At 35.3% G+C, this 22178-nt stretch overlaps 1 protein-coding gene and 1 pseudogene across 1 annotated transcript; one reads left to right on the top strand and one right to left on the bottom strand.

Moving 5' to 3' along the window:
- Nucleotides 1-9074: 9074 nt before the first annotated feature.
- Nucleotides 9075-10829, bottom strand: LOC148543554 (uncharacterized). The gene has a single exon (XM_088498567.1). The coding sequence runs from the start codon at nt 10827-10829 to the stop codon at nt 9075-9077; it is 1755 nt and encodes a 584-aa protein (XP_088354693.1).
- Nucleotides 10830-12389: 1560 nt separating this feature from the next.
- On the top strand, nt 12390-20215 carry LOC107614844 (putative disease resistance protein RGA1 pseudogene; annotated as a pseudogene).
- Nucleotides 20216-22178: the final 1963 nt, after the last annotated feature.

The following is a 22178-nucleotide window of genomic DNA, read 5'->3' as shown; positions in this document are numbered from 1 at the left end:
GTTCAAACTGGAAACAATCAAGCTTAACAATATTAGTTGCGCCAAACTGCAGTTGCCATTCCTTTCATGCATTAAACAGCTCAATGGCGTGGAATGTAACATGGTGTGATCCTTCAATTTTTATTAGGAAGAATAGAACGATTGAATTTTATTATTGAACGTATTTAGTAAATAAAAAAGTACATTTATACCTATGAATACACTAGTTCGATAAGTGAAAAAAGTAATGCTGATAATGCATGTTAATACTAACTTGTTATGCTGTCAAAAGTTCTATAAAAGGAAAAGAAAATATTTTTCAAGTAAATTTGTTTACACTTAGTCCCAGCAAACTATTATTATTCTCCCTCCCTTTTAACTAATATCGAGTCTTTAACTTATTAATATGATGGAATTTGTTTTTCTGTTAATAGTAGATTACTAAATTACTAGATTTAACTTGAGCTTTAAGAAATGTTATGTATTTATTATTAACACTTTTATTGGCCACCCTGTTGCACGAGTTCTGATGCAGCTACAAATATTTCATAAGACTCTTAACTTGAAAATTCATTAGAAGACTAATATGTTCATTATTCTAGTAGTGAGGAACAAACTTATACGGCAAACAAATCCAGGGTTTACTCATTTTATGGTTAATGGACAAAAGTACTCCTAATTAAGTGTAACTATGCATAGTTGATCTTGATTCAATAATAAATTAAAAGTAATATAATTTTGTCAATCAACTATAAAACATGTGTCCCTAATCATATAAGATGTGTATTTACTATTTAGTATCACCCTTAATATTACCAAAAGTGGAATATTCTATAAAAAAAAAAAGAAAGAAAGAAAGAAAAAGAAAAAAAGCTATCATTTCATAGAGAAAAATTATTTCCATTGAAACTACCAAACTTAATAATTTCCACCAAAATTAGTTACCTATAAATTAACTTGATCTAATTTTACACTTCTTACACATCAGAAAAAAATCCAAGGTGTACAGCACCTTACTTCCCTGGAATGTTTTGACTATTAGATACTGCCCAGCATTAGAAGAGTGGTGTAAGGAAGAAACAGGGGATGATTGGCACAAGATTACACATACTCCCAAACTAGATTTGTATCCTCCACCCAATGAAGACTTGTAGGATTTTTGGTTCGTACACTGCTTATTATTGATCTTTTGGTCAAGACTCTTGAAGATATTCGTGTCTTCAGCAATGGCAGAAAATGAAATTGACTAATTAGGAAGGAATATTTCTTAACAATCCCTGTTGTTATAGAGTTAACTATGAAAGGAACAGTAGAACGGTGATGAGAGAAAACTCAATTATATATATCTAATGGTGGTGCTGTATGCACTCATTATATATATATACCAGTTAACCAATTGATAATTACCTGTGTTCTCTAGGAATATTTAGTTGATTTCCAGAAATAAGTCTATGATTTTCCAAAAGAATTATTCTTATTGCCTCATATCACAATGCAATTGCCTTCCATTAGTTTCTATCAATCAATTCAAATGAGACTTCTATTGTGTATTGAGGCCAATAAGAAAGAAATTCAGAGTTTAAATGATTATGGTCAATTGGTCACAGTCACAATCACAATACAGGTTTCAAAAGAGGATATCTTCGCCATGAAATTGGCCGAGGCATGATTTTAATGTGCATTGCTAATAAGTAAGATTGTCAAGGCTTTTTTTTGGCCAAACCATCAAATGAATTTTGATTCCCAAAATTGTTCTCTTGAATAACTGCTAAAACTTTTAACTCTAAAAATGGTTATCTTTTTTATTTTTGTGTGTCCTAAGTAATGATTTTGCTCTATGCCCTTGACCTTTTGATTGATCAACAAGAATGTATGCCCATTATTAGCAGTTTTAACAAGATGAGTGTGCCATATGTGAATTGTTTTGGCAATTCAGACTCTTTCGAATTAGTTCAACTAGTATAAGATGAAAACGATTAAAATATGGGATTGTTCCATTTAGTTCTTTTAAATGATAGTCAATATTGTAAAAGGACCAATTTGAACATTAACCCATAATGCAATCTCTAGCAACATTAATTAAGTCAATTAAACAAGGTCATAAATAAAAACAATTTCACATGCTAGAATATTTGGAGGAATAAATGCTCTAACTTGGTGGATTATTCTTGATTCTAGGAGGCGTGGCTAATGTGAGAAAACTACGTACTTTAACTTTTGTGGCGGATTTATCGAATTTTGATTTTGATTCTATTCTTTGAAGCAGTAAACCACACTGGTTCTTGTCACTTGTTTGTTAGGGACACATTTGTTCGAGATAAGTTGATGTATTCTACTTACCAAAAAAAAAATTTGATGTCTTCTAGCTTTTTATCAAATTCATAAACCTGTTTTTAGCAAAATTCATCTCCCAAATGTATTTATTCTCACCTTTCAGCCATGTGATCAACAAAGGATTAGAGGTGAAATTTTTCACTAGATTCCAGGATACACTTTAAACTGTTAGGGACACATTTTTTATGGTTAATGGACAAAAGTACTCCTAATTGAGTGTAACCATGCATAGTTGATCTTAATTCAATAATAAATTAAAAGTAATTTTGTCAATCAATATAAAAATTTGTCCCTAATCATATAAGACGTGTATTTAGTATCACCCTTGAATATTACCAAAAGTGGAATATATATACTCTTTATAAAAAAAAGAAACAAAGAAAGAAAAAGAAAAAAAAGCTATCATTTCATAGAGAGAAAATGATTTCCAATGAAACTACCAAATGTAATAGTTTCCACTAAAATTAGTTACGTATAAATTAACTTTGTCTAATTTTACACTTCTTACATAAGTATTAACATAAAATGGAACTAAGATTCAATTCTAATTCAGCCTAAAAGGTTCAATTCTTATCGTTTTCTAGTAATGATTGAAATGTTCTTATCCCTATAGAACTAGAAGGGACCTCCAAAAGAAAAAAAAAAAGGCAACAATACTGTGGAAATTATTGATTTGAGACAAATTAAGGTAACACAAAAAGGCCATCACAAAGACAATAATTTCTTTCTCTTGTCTGGGCACGAGGACAATAATTGTAGGCAAAGTATTGTGAAAATATCTCTTTTGATAAATGATGGTTCTAGTTGAACTTGAGAAGGGGGTTGAATCAAGTTTCCTTTAAACTTAAAATTGCAAGCTCTGTTTAAGCTGTTGTACGAGTTGCAGAAGATTATTTAAAATAGTCTCATACACAGAACATTAAAAGAGCAGAGAAGAGGAGAAAGAGGCCAGCATGTATCCTGGTTCGGATTCTTGGTGCCATGAATCCTACGTCCAGTCTCCACCACAAACCATGGTAGAATTTTCACTATAATTCTCAGGTTACATACACCAATACTATTGAATTTTTTCCTAATTCAACTAGTATCAACCCCTAAGCTTTCTTAACCAAAGCTTAGCTACCCCAAAGTGCTATCCCAACTTGGAAGGGGAATCTTCATAGATTCAATTCTCACCAAGTGCTAACCCAACTTGGCAAGGGGAACTAATCCTAGTTCAGATACCCAAATTACATAAAGAAAACAGTGGCTATTTTGCATCACTCTTGCCTTTTCTCTCTTGGCTTTTGAACCTCACATAATTGCCTTTTCAAAATAGAAAATAACACAAGACAGCCATAACAAAAAATCAGAATTAAGCTTGAGTAGAAGAAAGAGATTTCAGCTCTGTTTTAGAGATGATGCTCTGAATGTGTGTGCTCTCTTCCTTGACTTCAAATGGTGGAGTGAGGCTTCCTTTATAGAATCAGCTTGCTCTACCACTTTGTTCTTCCTTGCCTCTTCCAATTTCTTCGTACCATCAACCCGTTGGAGTTGTCTCCTATGGCATGCATTCCTTTTTTCCATCCTGCTCCACTAACGCTGCTTGTTGGAGGGTCTGATCCACCAACCTCTGTTGTCCTTGGAGTTGTTGTCTTCCTTGGCATGCAAAGTATTTCCATATTTGAGCCATTCCAACTGCTGTCCATAGCTCTGAGTTTTTGTTTTGCTCTTCCAAACTTTACTTGTGATCTTCTGCATTTTTGATTTGCTGATGTCCTTATGTTTTGTTGCTTTGCTAGAGCCACAGCTGTCCTTGTTGTGTTTTTCTTTTTGTTCCAGCTGTCCTCCTTTCTCCATGATGAAGACAGATGCCCATTTTTCACTTTAGCAAATACATAGCCTTCTAGTTTTTGCTGAACGGTCTTATTAAGTGCCTTGGGCTTGTGCATTGATTTGAAGCACTCAATGAATACTTAAGCAACATTGTTGGGCTGAGAAAAGGATAATGGGCCTGCATCACTAAAACACACAATTAAACACATTTGGGCTTTATCCCAATAAATGTTTGTCATCATTTGTATAACCCAAAATCAACTTAAACTTAACAATCTCCCCCTTGATGACAAACATGATAAAAGGATGGAAATTAAAATTTAACATAGATTTAAATGAGTTGAGAGCACTTCCCTTTGATGACCATCCAAGGTGTATAGTACTCCCCCTCAATGTTAGCAGTTCTCTCCCCCTTAATCATGGCTTTACATCTTAACCTGGGCAAAACTTAAAAACAGCCAAGACCAATATTTCCAAACAATATATCACAGTAATGAAAGCACAGAACAATTAACACTAAGCACAACACAGGATAAATCAAAATATTGTTCTTAACTATTACTACTAATCCCTAAGCCAAAACTAACATTCCTTTTCTTTTCTCTCCCTTTTGTCATCAAGGGATGAAAAGAAAAACCTGCACAAAATTTGTTAGTGGCTAGTGCATATAGTTCAAGTAGCAGAGTGGTTTAAGTCTGTTACAGTCATCCAAAAGAAAGTAAAATAAACAAGTGCAAAACGAAAACAGGTCATATCCGCATATGAGATAACAAGAGCTAGGCATCAGAGTTGGATTCATCAGAGGTTCTATCGTCCTCCCCCTCATTGTCAGATGTGATGAGGCCAACCTCAACATCCTCCACAAAATCCCTCAGAATCCGAATTCTCCCCTTGGTCTTCTTTAAAGCATTTTCCTCCATAACCTGGTTCCTTTTGCGCTCGGCACCATGAGTGAGAAGAAGGTCAGTCAGATTGATGAACTCCTTAAGTACGTTCTTCAGAGTGCATATCATGACCTTGATTGGGGTGGAGGTGGAAAGGAGAATCAGAGGATCCTCATCAACAGAGGGAACATCGGTGCTGTCATCAGTTCGGCGATGCCTGGAAGTTGTTTTCTTTACTGCACCACCCCCTTAAATATATGAGTTACAATCTTTTGCAATTTCAGCCCCAAAATCAATGTTGTAATATTGAAAAATTTTTGTAAGAAGCATGGCATAAGGTAAAGCATTTTTGGTACTAACACAAGCATGCATATGTCTCACAAGCAAGTAAGCAAAAGAAATAGGAGTTTTAGAGAGAAGAGTAAAGGCTGCATCTTGGAAGTAGGTAAAAATGAAAACTTTAAAATGTTTTGAAAATCATTGAAAGTTACAGCTGTAACCTTTGTACATTGATACCAGGAGAGAGAAACAAAAAAAATCAAAAGATGCCTAAAGAAAGTAGAACAGACAAAAATTGAAAACCTATTTGAAGAAATGATGTGAAAAAAATTTGAAGGGGCCCAATTTAAAAAATGAAATGCAGTTGGTAAAACATTAAGAGAGCAAGGCTGAAATGGGCCAAATGGTTTCAATAAAGAAAGCCCAGATGTCGTGAACTGCTCCAGCACTTGAGGTCCATCATTTATTATGGTCAGGTGTGAATCCAGTAACTTCATAGTGACTTAATGAAGTTAACTCATCATCTGCCAAAAAATCTCACCGCGATTCAAGAGATAAAACACAAAAGATCTCATTATCAGAAATATTAAGAAAACAGATATGAAGTTAGAATGCCCAGTTCAGTTCTTAACTTGCAGAACCTCTCCTCTATCAATGGTTTGGTGAATATATCAGCTAGCTGACCCTCAGAATTAACAAACTGAATATCTAAATTTCCATTTTGCACATGTTCTCTTATAGAATGAAAACGAACTTCAATGTGCTTTGTTCTAGAGTGAAAAATAGGGTTTTTGGAAATATTGATAGCACTCATGTTGTCACAAAATAATGGAATATTTGAGACATTCAATTTATAGTCAGCTAGTTGAGTTTTCAGCCATAATAATTGAGAACAACAAGAGGAGGCTGCAATATACTCAGCTTCGGCTGTTGACAGTGCTACCGTAGCTTGCTTTTTGCTAGACCAAACAATGAGAGATTTCCCAAGAAAGCAGCACATGCCACTTGTGCTTCTTCTATCAGTCCTATCCCCAACAAAATCTGCATCACAGAAACCCACTAATTGAAAAGAATCAGTCTTAGGAAACCATAACCCATAATTAGTGGTACCAAGTACATATCGAATGATTCTCTTGACAGCAGAGAGATGTGACTCCTTAGGCTTTGATTGAAACCTTGAGCAGACTCCAACACTTTGGATGATATCAGGCCTTGAGGAGGTTAGATACATTAGGGATCCAATCATCCCTCTGTAACGTGTCTCATCAACATCTCTACCATGTTCATCCTTATCAAGCTTGATGTTAGGATGCATGGGGGTTCCCATAGGCTTAGCACAGTCCAGCCCAAACTTCTTGACAAGTTCTTTTGCATATTTTTCTTGATGGATGAATATGCCTTCTGCAGTTTGCTTGATTTGCAAGCCTAGGAAGAAATTGAGTTCTCCCATCATGCTCATATCAAATTCATTGGTCATAAGCTTAGCAAAATCTCCACACAAATCCTCATTAGCCGAACCAAATATAATATCATCAACATAAACTTGCACAAGAATAAAATGATCATGATAGTTCCTAATAAATAAAGTGGTGTCAGTGGCTCCTCTTTGAAAATTATTTTTCAACAAAAATGAGCTAAGCCTCTCATACCAAGCTCTAGGAGCTTGTCTCAAACCATATAAGGCCTTAGCTAGTTTGAAAACATGGTCAGGAAAAGATTTGTTTTCAAACCTAGGTGGTTGAGCCACATAAACCTCTCTATCTATTATGCCATTGAGAAAAGCACACTTTACGTCCATTTGGAACAACTTGAAGCCACAATGAGCAGCATATGCAAGGAGCAATCTGATGGCTTCCATTCGAGCTATAGGTGCAAAGGATTCATCGAAATCAATCCCTTCCTCTTGATCATATCCTTGAGCGACCAATCTAGCTTTGTTTCGGACTATGGATCCATCTTCACCCAGTTTGTTTCTGAAAATCCACTTAGTGCCAGTGACTTTCTTTCCATTTGGATAAGGCACTAATGACCAGACCTGGTTCTTCTCAAATTGCAGCAATTCTTCCTTCATAGCTAGCACCCATGAAGGATCAGCAAGAGCTTCTTGGATGTTTTGTGGTTCAATCTTTGATAAGAGAGCAATGTTGTTGGATTCGGCTCTTTTCAAAGATGAACGGGTAGTCCTGCCAGTGGATGGATTTCCTATTATGAACTCTTCAGGATAGTTTTTCAGAAACCTCCATTCTCTTGGTCTTTTTGACTGGTGTGAGGATTCAGGTTCCTCTTGATCAACAATGGCCTCTGCATCAGTATTTTCTGCAGCAACAGGGGATAATTCCAAATTGTCTCTTGCAGAATTAGAATTTTCGTTGCTAGTAGGTGCAGCTTCCTGAGAACTTGAATTTTGTTGAACTGGCTCATCATTCTTGGGTAGTTCAGCTTCGAAACCTGGACTATCATCTATGCAAACACTAGGAACAATGTTAGTCTCACAGAAAGTGACATGCATGGTTTCCTCAACAGTTTTGGAGTTCTTGTTATAAACTCTATAGGCCTTGCTATTTGTGGAGTAACCAAGAAAAATCCTTTCATGTGTTTTAGGATCAAATTTTCCTAAATTTTCTTTGATATTTAGAATGAAACACTTACAGCCAAACACATGAAAATAACTAAGATTGGGAGGATGCCCTTTCCAAAGTTCATATGGGGTTTTCTTCAAAAACTTCCTAATGATGGTTCTATTTAGAACATAGCAAGCTGTATTCACAGCTTCAGCCCACAAGAACTTGGGAATTTCATATTCACATAACATAGCTCTAGCCATTTCTTGTAAACTTCTATTTCTTCTTTCCACAATACCATTTTGTTGAGGTGTTCTTGGACAAGAGAAGTTATGTGATATGCCTTGTTCATCACAAAAAGATCCAAAAAATTGATTTTCAAATTCTTTACCATGGTCACTTCTAATTGAAACAATTTTTAAACCTTTTTCATTTTGAACCTTTTTGCTGAATTTCTCAAAAACTGAAAAAGCCTCATGTTTATGAGCAAGAAAGAACACCCAGCCAAATCTAGTATAGTCATCCACAATTACCATGCCATAACTCTTTCCTCCAAGACTTTGAGTCCTAGTTGGTCCAAACAGATCAAGATGTAACAACTCCAATGGTTTCTTAGTAGAGACATCTTCCTTGGGTTTGAAAGAGGTTTTAATTTGTTTACCCATTTGACAAGCATCACAAGTGATATCCTTGTCAAATTTTATATTAGGAAGACCTCTAACTAAGCTTCTCTTTACAAGCTTAGAGATTTGGAACATGCTAGCATGTCCTAACCTCTTATGCCACATCCATTTTTCAGATTCCATTGAAGAGAAACAAGTTACATTTTGAACTTTTAGATCATCTAGAGTGATACCATAAACATTGTTACTTCTTTTGGCAACAAATAAAACAGCCCCTGTTTTCTCATTTATGACTCTACAATCAGATTTTCTAAAGGTTACAGCATATCCAAGATCACACAATTGACTTATGCTCAATAGATTATGCTTTAACCCATCAACTAAAAAGACACTATCAATGCAAGTTGAAAAATCTTTGCCAACCTTACCAATGGCAATAATTTTACCTTTACTATTATCTCCAAAAGTGACAAATCCTCCATTATACTTGTTGAGTTTAATGAAGAAAGTATCCCTTCCGGTCATATGCCTTGAACATCCACTATCAAGATACCACATGTCCATTTTCTTCTTGGATGCAAGGCAAACCTGCATGTTCTTCAACTAACCTTAGGTATCCAAATCCATTTGGATCCTTTGATGTGAAATCTTCTTGGTTGCCCAAGAGCATTATAATCATGAATAACTTTATATAATTTACTATCATTACCAAAAGACTTAAGAAAGATGAAACATTGAGGAGGATCATGACCATTTCTGTTGCACTTGTAGCAATGATTCTTGCTTACTGATTTTTGAGGTTTGTTGAATCCTTTTGGTTTGAAAAGCTTGGAAGAGGAGGCTTCAGATTTTTTAAAGTTTTGTTTGAAAACAGCCTTGTTTTCCTCTATGAATCCAAGTCCAGATTTTTCAGATCCAAACCTTTGACTAGCAAGTAGTTTGTTCAGATTTTGAGAACCTTGAACAAACTTTGCTAAGTCTTCATTCAAATTTTTTATTTGTTCATTCAGCTTTTTGTTTTCAGAAATCAAATCAGTGGAAGCAGTAACTTCATGCTTGAGTTTGTATTTTTCTAATTCAGCTTGCAAGGCAATGTTTTCTTCTTTTAAAAACTTTTCATTACTAGTTTCATTTGCCTTAACCTTTTTCAAAAGAAGATCATTTTCTGTCCTCAAAGCTTCATTTTCTTTCTTACATTTAGCATACTTATCCAAGAGTTTCTTAGAGTTCACAGAAATGTCTTTGATAATGTAGTGCAGTTCATCAATAGATAAGTCAGAGAGATCTACCTCATCTTCATCATTATGATCTGCCATCAGACATAGTTGAGCTTCTTGATCTGAGCTCTCTGAGCTGGTGTCGTTCTCCAAGTCCTCCCATGTTGCCATCATCACCTTCTTTTTGTCTTTCTTTGATTTTTCGCCCTTTTTAAGTTGAGGGCAATCTGACTTGAAGTGACCAGGTTCCTTGCAGTGATGGCATGTGAACTTGACTTGATCTTTCTTGACATCTTTGGATGAAGAGCTTCCTTTGCCTTTGTTTTTGTATCTCAGTAGTCTTCTCATTTTTCTTGCAAAGAGCACCATTTCTTCATCTGAGAAACTGTCATCAGATTCTTCTCCTTGGGCTGTCATTCTAGATTTTAGTGCTATACTTTTCTTTTTGTCATCTTTGTCTTGGAACATGTGAGTGGTTTCGTAAGCCAGCAGCTTGCCTCTCAGCTCATCATAGGTGATTTTGATCAAATCATTCTTTTCAGAGATGGCTGTGCTTTTCACTTCCCATTTCTTGGTAAGACTCCTCAGAATCTTCCTTACCAAGGTTTCTTCAGAGTAGTTTCTTCCCATAGCGTCCAGATTGTTGATGATTATTGAGAACCTTTCGAACATTTGATCGATGCTCTCATCTTCCTTCATACTGAACATTTCATACTCCTTCATCAGCATGTCAATTCTGGTCTCCCTCACTTGCTTAGTGCCTTCATGAGTGAGTCTGAGCTTATCCCAGATTTCTTTAGCCGTTTTGCACCTTGACACTTTTCTGAACTCTTCAAAGCTGATTGCACAGTGCATCAGGTTGATTGCCTTGGCATTGAGTTCAACCTTCTTCTTTTCTTCATCTGTCCATTCGCTGTCCTCCTTTGCCACAACTCCTTCATCAGCATTCTGTTTGGTGGGAACGTCTGGACCATTGAGAATGATCTTCCAGATGTTGTAGTCGATCGACTGCACGAAGATTCTCATTCTCTCTTTCCAGTAAGAGTAGTTGCTGCCATTGAAGTAGGGAGGTCTGTTGTTGGACTGCCCTTCAGTGAGAGTGAAAGTCACGATGTTGGGATTCATGTTATTGGCCATGGATCTTTACTCCAAGCTGTGAAGCTTGCCTTCTTGAGACCTTGCTCTGGATACCAATTGATGGTTCTGGTTGAACTTGAGAAGGGGGGTTGAATCAAGTTTCCTTTAAACTTAAAATTTCAAGCTCTGTTTAAGCTGTTGCACGAGTTGCAGGAGATTATTTAAAATAGTCTCATACACAGAACATTAAAAGAGCAGAGAAGAGGAGAAAGAGGCCAGCATGTATCTTGGTTCGGATTCTTGGTGCCATGAATCCTACGTCCAGTCTCCACCATAAACCATGGTGGAATTTTCACTATAATTCTCAGGTTACATACACCAATACTATTGAATTTTTCCCTAATTCAACTAGTATCAACCCCTAAACTTTCTTAACCAAAGCTTAGCTACCCCAAAGTGCTATCCCAACTTGGAAGGGGAATCTTCACAGATTCAGTTCTCACCAAGTGCTAACCCAACTTGGCAAGGGGAACTAATCCTAGTTCAGATACCCAAATTACATAAAGAAAATAGTGGCTATTTTGCATCACTCTTTCCTTTTCTCTCTTGGCTTTTGAACCTCACATAATTGCCTTTTCAAAACAGAAAATAACACAAGACAGCCATAACAAAAAATCAGAATTAAGCTTGAGTAGAAGAAAGAGATTTCAGCTCTGTGTTAGAGATGATGCTCTGAATGTGTGTGCTCTCTTCCTTGACTTCAAATGGTAGAGTGAGGCTTCCTTTATAGAATCAGCTTGCTCTACCACTTTGTTCTTCCTTGCCTCTTCCAATTTCTTTGTACCATCAACCCGTTGGAGTTGTCTCCTATGGCATGCATTCCTTTTTTCCATCCTGCTCCACTAACGCTGCTTGTTGGAGGGTCTGATCCACCAACCTCTGTTGTCCTTGGAGTTGTTGTCTTCCTTGGCATGCAAAGTATTTCCATATTTGAGCCATTCCAACTGCTGTCCATAGCTCTGAGTTTTTGTTTTGCTCTTCCAAACTTTACTTGTGATCTTCTGCATTTTTGATTTGCTGATGTCCTTATGTTTTGTTGCTTTGCTAGAGCCACAGCTGTCCTTGTTGTGTTTTTCTTTTTGTTCCAGATGTCCTCCTTTCTCCATGATGAAGACAGATGCCCATTTTTCACTTTAGCAAATGCATAGCCTTCTAGTTTTTGCTGAACGGTGCTTATTAAGTGCCTTGGGCTTGTGCATTGATTTGAAGCACTCAATGAATACTTAAGCAACATTGTTGGGCTGAGAAAAGGATAATGGGCCTGCATCACTAAAACACACAATTAAACACATTTGGGCTTTATCCCAATAAATGTTTGTCATCATTTGTATAACCCAAAATCAACTTAAACTTAACAATAAAGTACACGAGTAAGAATAGCTGGTAGAAATTAAAAGATGATCCACTAACTTTTGTTGGAGTTTTCTTTCAACACTGACTGTATTTTGCATTACAAGACAGTTTCTATTCACAATTAATTCATTTCTTTCCTACAGCCATTTGCACTCATCAAAGCAAAACCATTCTTTCTTTCTTTTTTCATTTGTTGCATTTCTGAAAATGGCTGAGTCCTTGCTTGGGATTGTGCTGGAGAAAGTGATCCCTTTGGTCCAGAGAGAATTCGCAGCCTTCTCTGAGATCAAGCAAAAGACTGAAGACCTGTCACGAACTTTGGCACTCATCAAAAGTTGTTCTTGATGATGCTGAGGAGAAACAATGGTCTAACCCCCTATCAAGATTTGGCTCCAACAACTTAAAGATGCTGTGTACCTGCTGGATGACGTCCTTGATCAGTTGCCTACGAAATCCTCTCAACATGGGTGGTTATCATCTTTCAAACCGAACAACATCATGCTTCGCCGCAAGGTTGGACATGAGCTGAATGAGATCGTACGGAGATTGGATCAAATTGCTGAAGATAAGAACAAGTTTCTTCTAAGGGAAGGAGTCAGGGAGAGGCCAACTGAAGTAGCTGAATGGCGCCAAACAAGCCCAACTATTGTTAGTCCTCAAGTACTTGGACGAGATGCAGCTAAAGAGAAGGTTGTGGAGTTTCTTCTTAGCCGGACACGAAACTCTGAGTTCCTTTCTGTCTATCCCATCGTTGGCTTAGGTGGTCTTGGGAAAACAACACTTGCTCAGTTGGTCTACCATGATGAACGAGTAAGTAGCCATTTTAACCTGAAGATTTGGCTTTGTATTTCTGAGACTTTCAATGTCAGAAGGATTTTGTGTTCCATTGTACAATCTATCACAAAGAATGAGTGCAAAGTTTTGGAGCTACCTGTGATGGAAGAAAAAGTGAAAGGATTGCTTCAGGGTAAAAAGTTCTTATTGGTTTTAGATGATGTGTGGGTTAAAAACCAACAATTGGAGTTCGGACTAAACGAAGACAAATAGGATCAATTGAAATCTGTTTTTGTTGCGGATCCAAAGGTGCCTCTGTTTTGGTGTCCAGTTGTGATAAAGATGTTGCAACAATCATGGGTGCATACCAAACTCATGATTTGTCAGGCCTATCTGAAGATGATTGTTGGTCATTGTTCAAACAGCGTGCATTTAGAGATGACAAAGAGGAGGATGAAGAGCTTGTGAAAATCGGCAAGGAGATAGTGAGCAAGTGTGGGGGATCGCCTCTTGCAGCAAAAGCATTAGGAGGTCTGAGGCGCTCCAAAAATACCAGAAATGAATGGCTTGAGGTTAAGGAAAGTAGCCTATGGACTTTACCGAATGAAAATCATATTTTGCCTGCATTGAGGTTGAGCTACTTACACCTGACACCAACATTGAAGCAGTGCTTTGCTTTCTGTGCCATATTTCCCAAAGATACAAGAATCAGTGAACAAGAGTTGATTCATCTTTGGATGGCCAACAGTCTTATTTCACCTCGGGCAAACTTGGATGCAGAGGAGGTTGGCAACATAAATTGGAACGAATTGTGCCAAAAATAATTTTTTCAAGATGTTGAGATCGATGACTGTTTAGGAGAGGTTTATTTCAAAATGCATGATCTAGTCCATGATCTTGCTCTGTCAATTACAGATAAAAGTATGTGTTTGGAGGAAGCAAACCTTACTAATTTGCCAAGCACACATCATATTGGTTTCAAATATGATAGTAAAACACTATCAAAAGGTGAAGAAAATTTCATGTCCTAAACTGCTGAAACTGTAATGTTGATGGTTTGATGAACTAGAAGGTAGCATTTGGTAGAGACAGAGACGGAAAGACAGAGACCGAGAGACAGAGACTAAGAGACAGAGATTGAAATAAATCTCTGTTTGGTGAAAAGTGGGAGACAGAAATTGAAATAAGAATGAAATTCTAATTTAATTTATACAAAGGGTAAAATTGGAATTAATTAATTGAAATGAAGGTATTTTAGGTATAAAATGTTATCAAAGTTTCAGTCTCTATCTCTAAAAACTTTAGTCCCCTGTGTCCCCACTTGTTAGAGGTACTGAAATACTGAAATTTTAGGGACTGAGACAAAAATTTTAGTACCAGTCTCTAAACCAACGAACATGATACTGAGTCTCAGTCTCCCCATCTCTGTCTCAGTATCTCAAAACAAACACTACCGAAGGGATTAAGAGAGGGAGAAAAATAATTTTTTCTCATTATTAAAGAGAATGAAAAATTCCTTAAAAAATATCTATTGTGTTATTACACTTTATATAATGTACTTCTTATGTCCCACTAAAAAAAATTATAACAAATAAGTCTATATCTACTATTGATAAAAAATGATCTAGGTAACATCCCCTGCAAGCTAGAATTGTATAAATCTAACAATCCTAACTTAGAAACATTAGTAAGAAAAGGACCTGGTAGCAGAGCTTTTGGTAAAAAAAATTAGCTAGTCTTTGGAACGAACTGGCATAAGATGAATGAGACTAGACAAATACTTTTCACGAACAATGTGGCAGTCCACTTCAATGTGTTTGATTCTTTCATGAAAGATGGGATTATTGGCAATGTGAATGGCTGACTAGTTGTCACAGAATAGAGTGATAAACTTTTGAAGCAGCAAACCAATGAAATCTATTAAGAAAGATAACCAACTAGTTTCACAAGTGGCAACAGCAAGAAGAGACCTATATTTAACTTCTACAGAGGAGAGGCCTTATTTTTGAAGCAGTCGAGATGCTTTTCATGGGCCTTGTATTCTTTTATTGTATTCGCTTTAATCGCTCCTGAATCGGCAGATCAAATATCGAAATACTTTCCTTTAACTACTAGAGGTGGATGAGAGGCCGCTATTTATTTGCTTGCTTCTCCGGTTCGCTCTAGTTCACTTGGTTTACAACGGTCTATTTGCTAGGTTTTAGACAGGGGCTAAGGGCGAATCATCCCTCTTAGCAGCTCTTTCCTAATCAATACTGTGGTTTGCTTCTTACTCTTCCAGCTAACGAGAGAGTTTCTAAGCATGAAGCAATAACCAAAAACAGAACGATCAGTATCGGCATAGGTAGCCCAGTCAGCATTGACAAATCCGGTGAGATGCAGATTAGAAGTAGAGGAGAAGAATAGACTAGTTGCAGGCCTGCCCTTTAAATATTAGGTACGCTTAAAATAGCTTCTAAGCGAGAAGTGGTTGCACAGTTCAAAAACTGGCTCAAACGTCCCACAGCATAAGAGATGGGGTCTAGTGTTTGTGAGGTAAAGGAGTTGGCCGATGAGTTATCTGTAAGTAGTGTTGTCCGTTAAAATGGTACCGGATTCCTTCAAGAGTTTATGATTATAATCAAAAGGAGTGGAGAGAGGGTTGCAATCTAGATAACCAAAATTCTTGAGAAGGTCCATGACATACTTCCGTAGTAGTTCTGCTGATAAATGTGAATTTCAGAGTTAGAGCGTGCTACTTCCATTCCCAAGAAGTACTTGAGATCATCAAGATCCTTTATTTTGAATTTGTCAGCCAAAATTTGCTTGATGCAATTGATTTTGCCAATGTCATTCCTAGTTAAAACTAAGTCATCAACATATACTAGAATGACAGTGAAGCTTTTGGATTATTTCTTGATGAAGAGGGAATGATCATAAAAAAACTGCTTATAACTAGCATCAAGAGTCTGAGTGAGCTTAATGTTTCATTGTCTGCTTGCTTGCTTAAGCCCATATAGAGATTTTTACAATTTACAAACCAAACCTGGTTGTGATACAGTCAAACCGGATGGTATCTTCATATAAACTTTTTTGTCCAAATCTCCATGAAGGAAGGCAGTATTGATGTCCAACTGTTTCAAATGTCATTTCTTTGTCGCTGCTAACGCTAACATTACTCGTAGGGTAGTCATTTTGACAACTGGACTAAAAGTATCACCATAATCCACTCCTTGCACTTAAGTGAATCCTTTTGCAATCAGTCTCGCTTTGTGTCTTTCTATGGTACCATCGGGATTGAATTTTACTCGAAAAATCCATTTGCAACCCACAGCCTTCTTGCCTTTTGGGAGTTCAGTGAGACACCATATTCTGTTTTGATCTAGAGCTGCCAATTCAGCATGTATTGTATTTTTCCAACATTCATGTGCAGCTGTTTCCTCATAAGTGCTAGGTTTTGGATTTGAGGTGATGAATAGAGAAAGAGACTTATATTTTGGGGTTAGTTTATCATATGATAAGTATTGTGAGATAAGATATAAAGTGTTAGAGTTGGCAAAGTTGCTAGAGTGAGTTACGTATGGTAGTCCTTCAAATAAGCAGTCAATTTCTTGACTCTTTCAGATTTTCTAGTGATGCATTCATGTGTGATGTCGAAGTTTTATGATGCAGGTGCATTGTTAGTGTGTGGTGTGGTAATTGGTATAATGGTGTGTGAGGAAATTGGTGAGTGCATTGAACTTGAGAAATGTTCATTTGAATCTATGAATGTGATAGGTGTGGGTGATTGCAAATGATGTGTGGATGGTGTATCATATTGAAAATGGAAAATGAGTTTCGTAGAAAGTTACATTTCTATATATGAAAATTTCTTTTGATTTTAAATCAATAAGTCGAAAACCCTTTGTTCCTAATTTAAAACTTAGAAAATTTGTTTTCCTGCTCTTGGTTCTAATTTTGTTCTTGAATTTGTTAATGTGGAGGTATATGCAAGAGAACCAAATACTTTTAAATATGAAAAGTTAGGTAAATTACTATACAAAAACTTATAAGGACTAGCATTATCCAGTTTAGTGCTGGGCAACCTATTAATTAGGTGAATAGCGTGAGCAATTGCGTACAATGTGGAATTCCTGATTGAAATAGCAACACCTAAAATGTGATGGTATTTTCGCTCTACAATCCCGTTTTGCTCTGGTGTTTCTACACAAGAGATTTAGTGTAAAATGCTAGTTGATACAAAAAAAGGATTTTAGAGTAAATTCTGACCCATTGTCAGTCCTTATATACTTGTTTTTGAAATTGTACTTGGACAAAATTCACAAAATTAATAACCAATTGTGATTGGTTTTCATAAAAAAAATCCAAGTGAATCTGCTTTTGTCATCCACCACAGTCAAAAAATACCTATGTCCTTCATTGGAAGAGACAGAAATAGGACCCCCGATATTCATATGAACTAAGTCAAAACAATTTTTTATTTGAGTTGTACTAAAATCAAAAAATAATTTCTTTTGTTTTGTAAAATGACATGAGTCACAAGGAAGTTTTAAAGCAATACAATCTATAAAATAAAAGGATAATACTTCTTCAGTAAAATTAATTTATGTATGGGTATGTGTCCTAATCTAAGATGCCAAATGTTGTTGTACTCAATGCGTAAAAGAGTTGTGGGATGAGTAGTAGTAGTCGTGTTGCCACCAATGAAGTTTGCTTTGTTGGAAAGGGGGAAAGTGAGATAATTATGATTCTTTACTCATTGTATATAACCAATACACTCAGCAAAAATAAGTTCTTCTCATTGTTGAAGAGAATGAAAAATCCTTTAAAAATATCTGTTGAGTTATTACACTGTATATACTAATGTACTCCTTATGTACTCTTTATGTACTTTTTATGTACTCTCACTAAAAAAATTACAACAAATAAACCTACATCTACTATTGATAAAAAAATAATTTAAGTAACAAAAAAATCATGTGAGAAATTTGAATCTTTGCGAACGTTATATAATTTAGATGGTACACTCAATACAATTGGTAGAATACTAATATATTTTTGTCCAACAAACATTTTTGAGTATTATGCACGAGAACTTTCAAATTTTCCATCTGTCGAGAATTTAAGCCACTTTAGATACCTAGGGCTCTGTGGTTTGGATATAAAGAGCATTCTTGATTCTATTTACAGTTTACATAAATTGAAAATCTTAAAACTAATGCGTTGTCATGAGCTTTAGTTTATTGAAACACTTGACTCGCTTGCATAATCTCCGACATCTTGTGATTGAAGTTGTTGCTTCCTATCTAACACTAAATGTATACATTGTCAATTCAGAGAAATGGCATAGTTGGGCAGAGTTACGTCATTTGAATATGAGAGGAAAGGAAAGTTAATTATCTCATGTTGCTATAATAATATCAAACAATAGTAAAGAGAGAAAAGAGTTAATGAATCAATCAATGCAAAATTAGTAAGAATTGAATGATACAAAAGGAGTACATAAGAGTACATCCAAATGGCCCCTTTTCGAGTAAAGATAAAAACTCCTTTACAAATACAATTCAATTCATACTTGTCATTCACTAAATTATACAGCATCTTTTATTCTCTCACACTACGCATGATTTTCATACGAAAAAGTATATGGAACCAAGAGGTGATTAGCCAAAAAAAAAAAATTTAACTAATTTATAATTATATTTAATTAATTTTATTTGTTTTTAATTTATAATATTTGATATTAATTGCTTCTCACCCTAAATTAAAATTCTAAATGATACGTTAGAGAAATAGGGGCGGAAATCACAGAACTTCCAACAATTCCGATTCTTAGTATATAAAAAAATTTATAAAATATATAAAAGAACATCCATTTAATATGAAAAAGAAACATTCTGATAATTAGTAGAAGAAACATCCTAATGCCTAGCATAAACACCAGCCACGTAGAAATTTTGGATTTACCCAAAAGTATTTAGCTGATTTTATTGGCTGATACCCTCTTGATTTCTAGCATTGTTGTTCCCATACCCATCATTCTCATTCTATTACATAACCAACTTTGCCAACTCAGCATAGGATAACTTTAACATGCTCTTCTCCCTTTAGGTGTAGTAGTCCTTCGTCCACTTAGAGAACTTCCTCACTCTGTCTCTTCCTTCTCTTTCATTTGGCTCCATTCTTATTTTTTTCATTCCCATTACTTGATTCCTCATCAGGTCCATCATCACCTTGAGACCCCACTTCATTTTTGCATTATGAACCTGGGTTGGATTATTCATCGCATTATGTCAGCAATGTATGTGAAGCTGAAGATGCCAATTTGAAGGGTAAATAAGACCTTCGGGTGTTATATTTGTGGTGGGAAAACAGTGGTGAAACTAAGTCAGTTGGTGTGGAAGAAGTACTTGAAGCACTCCAACCTCACTCAAATCTCAAGCGGTTGCAAATAGGTGGCTATGGCGGATTACATTTGCCAACTTGGATGGGAAATAGTTCAGCTCTCAATAGTTTAGTTTCTTTGCAACTTATACGATGTAAAACCTGCAGATAACTTCCGTCACTTGGGAGACTCCCGTCTCTTAGAGAGCTTGAGATAAGCTCCATGGATGAAGTGCGGTACATTGAGGAAGATGAAAGTTATGAGGGTGTTGAAGCAAAGCCATTCCCATCTTTGGAGTACTTGCTGGTGGAGAGATTGCCAAACGTGGAGCAGTTGATGAAACGGGAAACAACACACATGTTCCCCTCTCTTTCTATCCATCGAGAATTGCCCTAAACTGCAATTGCAGTGCCTTCCACATGTTAAAAAACTCAGTGTTTTGTATTGTAGCAATGAGTAACTGAAGTCAATCTATAATCTCAACGGCCTTAACCAACTTCATCTTTATGAATGTGATGAAGTGTCGTGCTTCCCAGAAGGAATGATGGACAACATGATCTCTCTTGCAACTCTCAAGATATCAAATTTCAGAGAATTGAAGAAACTGCCATCTGACATCACAAAACTCACTACTTTGTCTGATCTACGCATCCAAAGCTGTGGTAAGCTAGAGTGTTTACCAGAACAGGATTTGGAAAACTTATGTTCCCTTGAACGTTTGTCAATTGATGAATGTGAGGGTTTGAGATGCTTGCCTGAAGGTGTACGGCATCTTACGTCACTTCAAACTTTGATTATTGGAGGCTGCCCAGCATTGAGGGAGCGGTGCAAGGAAGGAACAGGGGAGGACTGGCACAAGATTGCTCGTATTCCCAAACTAATTTTTGAAAGTTGAGACTCACATTGATGTATGTAAGATTGTTGGGTTATGCTAGTTGTACACTAAAATTAGCCACTAAAGTTAGCCATCAATATAAAATACATGTTGAAATACAAATATATATTAAAAATAAATTAAATCACACATATATTTATACACAAATATATTAGTGATTGATTTTAGTGTACAAATAATATTTTTTAAGATTGTTTATTTGTCTTTTTTTGTTTTTTTAATTTATAGACTGCCAATTAATTTTCGTCAAAAAAATGTTGTACTGTTATCTTCATCGTGGAATCAACGTTAATGACTAATCTTGGTTTCAATGTTTTGTAGTACTCATTATTCAATAACTATAATGAGACCCGCGCGATGCGCGGGACGGTAAATTAATAATAGTATATAATAAATATTAAAAATTGTTATGTTTTGTGGAAATAAATTAAATATGTGTAAATTGAAGTTAAATTTAAAAGATATTTTATTTTAAATAATTTGTAGTACAAAAGATTTGGATGGAAGTTGTAAATATTTTTAAACATTTTTATTTGGTGGTTTGATTTTTGCATTTGTTTTAGTTTATGGACTTAGTCATCTTATGTGGCGCTCGTCCTCCTTTTTTTATTGGTTGTTAGAGTTTGTACTTTCTTCTTTTTGTCGTAGGTTCTTGTGAAGATATGTTCTTTATGAATTGTTGAATTTGATGCACTTTCTATTGTGTTATTTGGTTCTATCTTTGTATGTATGTTCTTCTTCCGAAGATGTGTCTTGAATTTGTATGGTTTTCTTTCTCCTTAATCTCTTGATGGGGTGGTGCTTCAATGTCATTATTTTTCTGAAATGTCATTAGATTTAAAGCAGTTGTGCCCAATAAATTTTTTGCGTCGCCATCAAATAGTACAAAAGTTGTTGTAATACTTTGATCTAAAATCTTTAATTGAATTCTGAACCTAAAATAAGTATTGGGCTAACAACTAATAATTTGATAGATGAGATTATGAAAAGTATATAGAGTTACCTTATTGTTGGATATTGTGGTGTTTGATTACATGTGCCATAAACGTAGTTGTTTCTTTTTTTATATATGCTTTCTTCTGACACTTTTACATTTAACACAGTTCCATCCTAATTTGTTATCAATTTTGTTTACAGATGCTAAAATTGTGAAGATCTTTTCCTATTCCAATATTCAATTTATGTTATCATTGAGTATATGATATTTGAGGAAGTATGAATGTATGATGCATGTTGTGATTTTTTTTTGTCATACCTGATCATTAGATTCTCATTGCATGGTCATTAGATCTAATCGTTCTGCTCTGAAAGAATGATGCTCTATTGAGTAAGTTTGAGATATGCAGTTCGAAAATAAATTTTTTGTGCTAAATTTGATGTTATGTGAAGGAATAGTGATAAGAGACTTATATATGTAGTTTAAATGGTATAAAATTTAAATACTTATAATGTAAAATTTATTATGATTAATAATATTATTATGACATTTATAATATGGATGTTTATTACCTTTGGTGAGTTATTTATAAAAATTAATAAATTAATTGTTACGGTTATAAATTTATTGTATTGTTTATAACGGTAAGATATAATAAATATAGGAAATGAATTCAATATATTTGGAGGTTACAAATTTATTGGATTCTATTTTTTAGTTTTTTATTTGTATATTTTATTTTTTTGCTGATTTAAAAATAATAGTTGATTTGGCAAGAATTGAGTGGTTGATTCTAAAGTTGTGCCAAATAATAATTATTCTAAAGTTGGCAATGCAATTAACGTAGTCAATGGCCTAAACTTATAGAGTTGCGGTCAACATAATTATTGTAATAATTATATATTTATATTTGTATCCATGCATGACGCATCTTATATGTACAAATATGCGCAATAAAAGCTAAAAGTTAAACATTTTTAGTAAAAAAAAAAGAAAATAGTTAATTAGTGTTTTCAGGTAAACATG

This window comes from Arachis ipaensis, chromosome B9 (genome assembly GCF_059453495.1).
Source record: "Arachis ipaensis isolate K30076 ecotype BB chromosome B9, ASM5945349v1, whole genome shotgun sequence".
In the NCBI taxonomy this organism is placed as follows: Eukaryota; Viridiplantae; Streptophyta; class Magnoliopsida; order Fabales; family Fabaceae; genus Arachis; species Arachis ipaensis.
Note: the sequence above shows the minus strand (reverse complement) of the source record. Positions and strands in the feature narration are given on the sequence as shown.

Excerpts from the sequence above, each read along its gene's own strand:
- LOC148543554 (XM_088498567.1), bottom strand. The coding sequence starts at position 10,829 with ATGGCCAATAACATGAATCCCAACATCGTGACTTTCACTCTCACTGAA.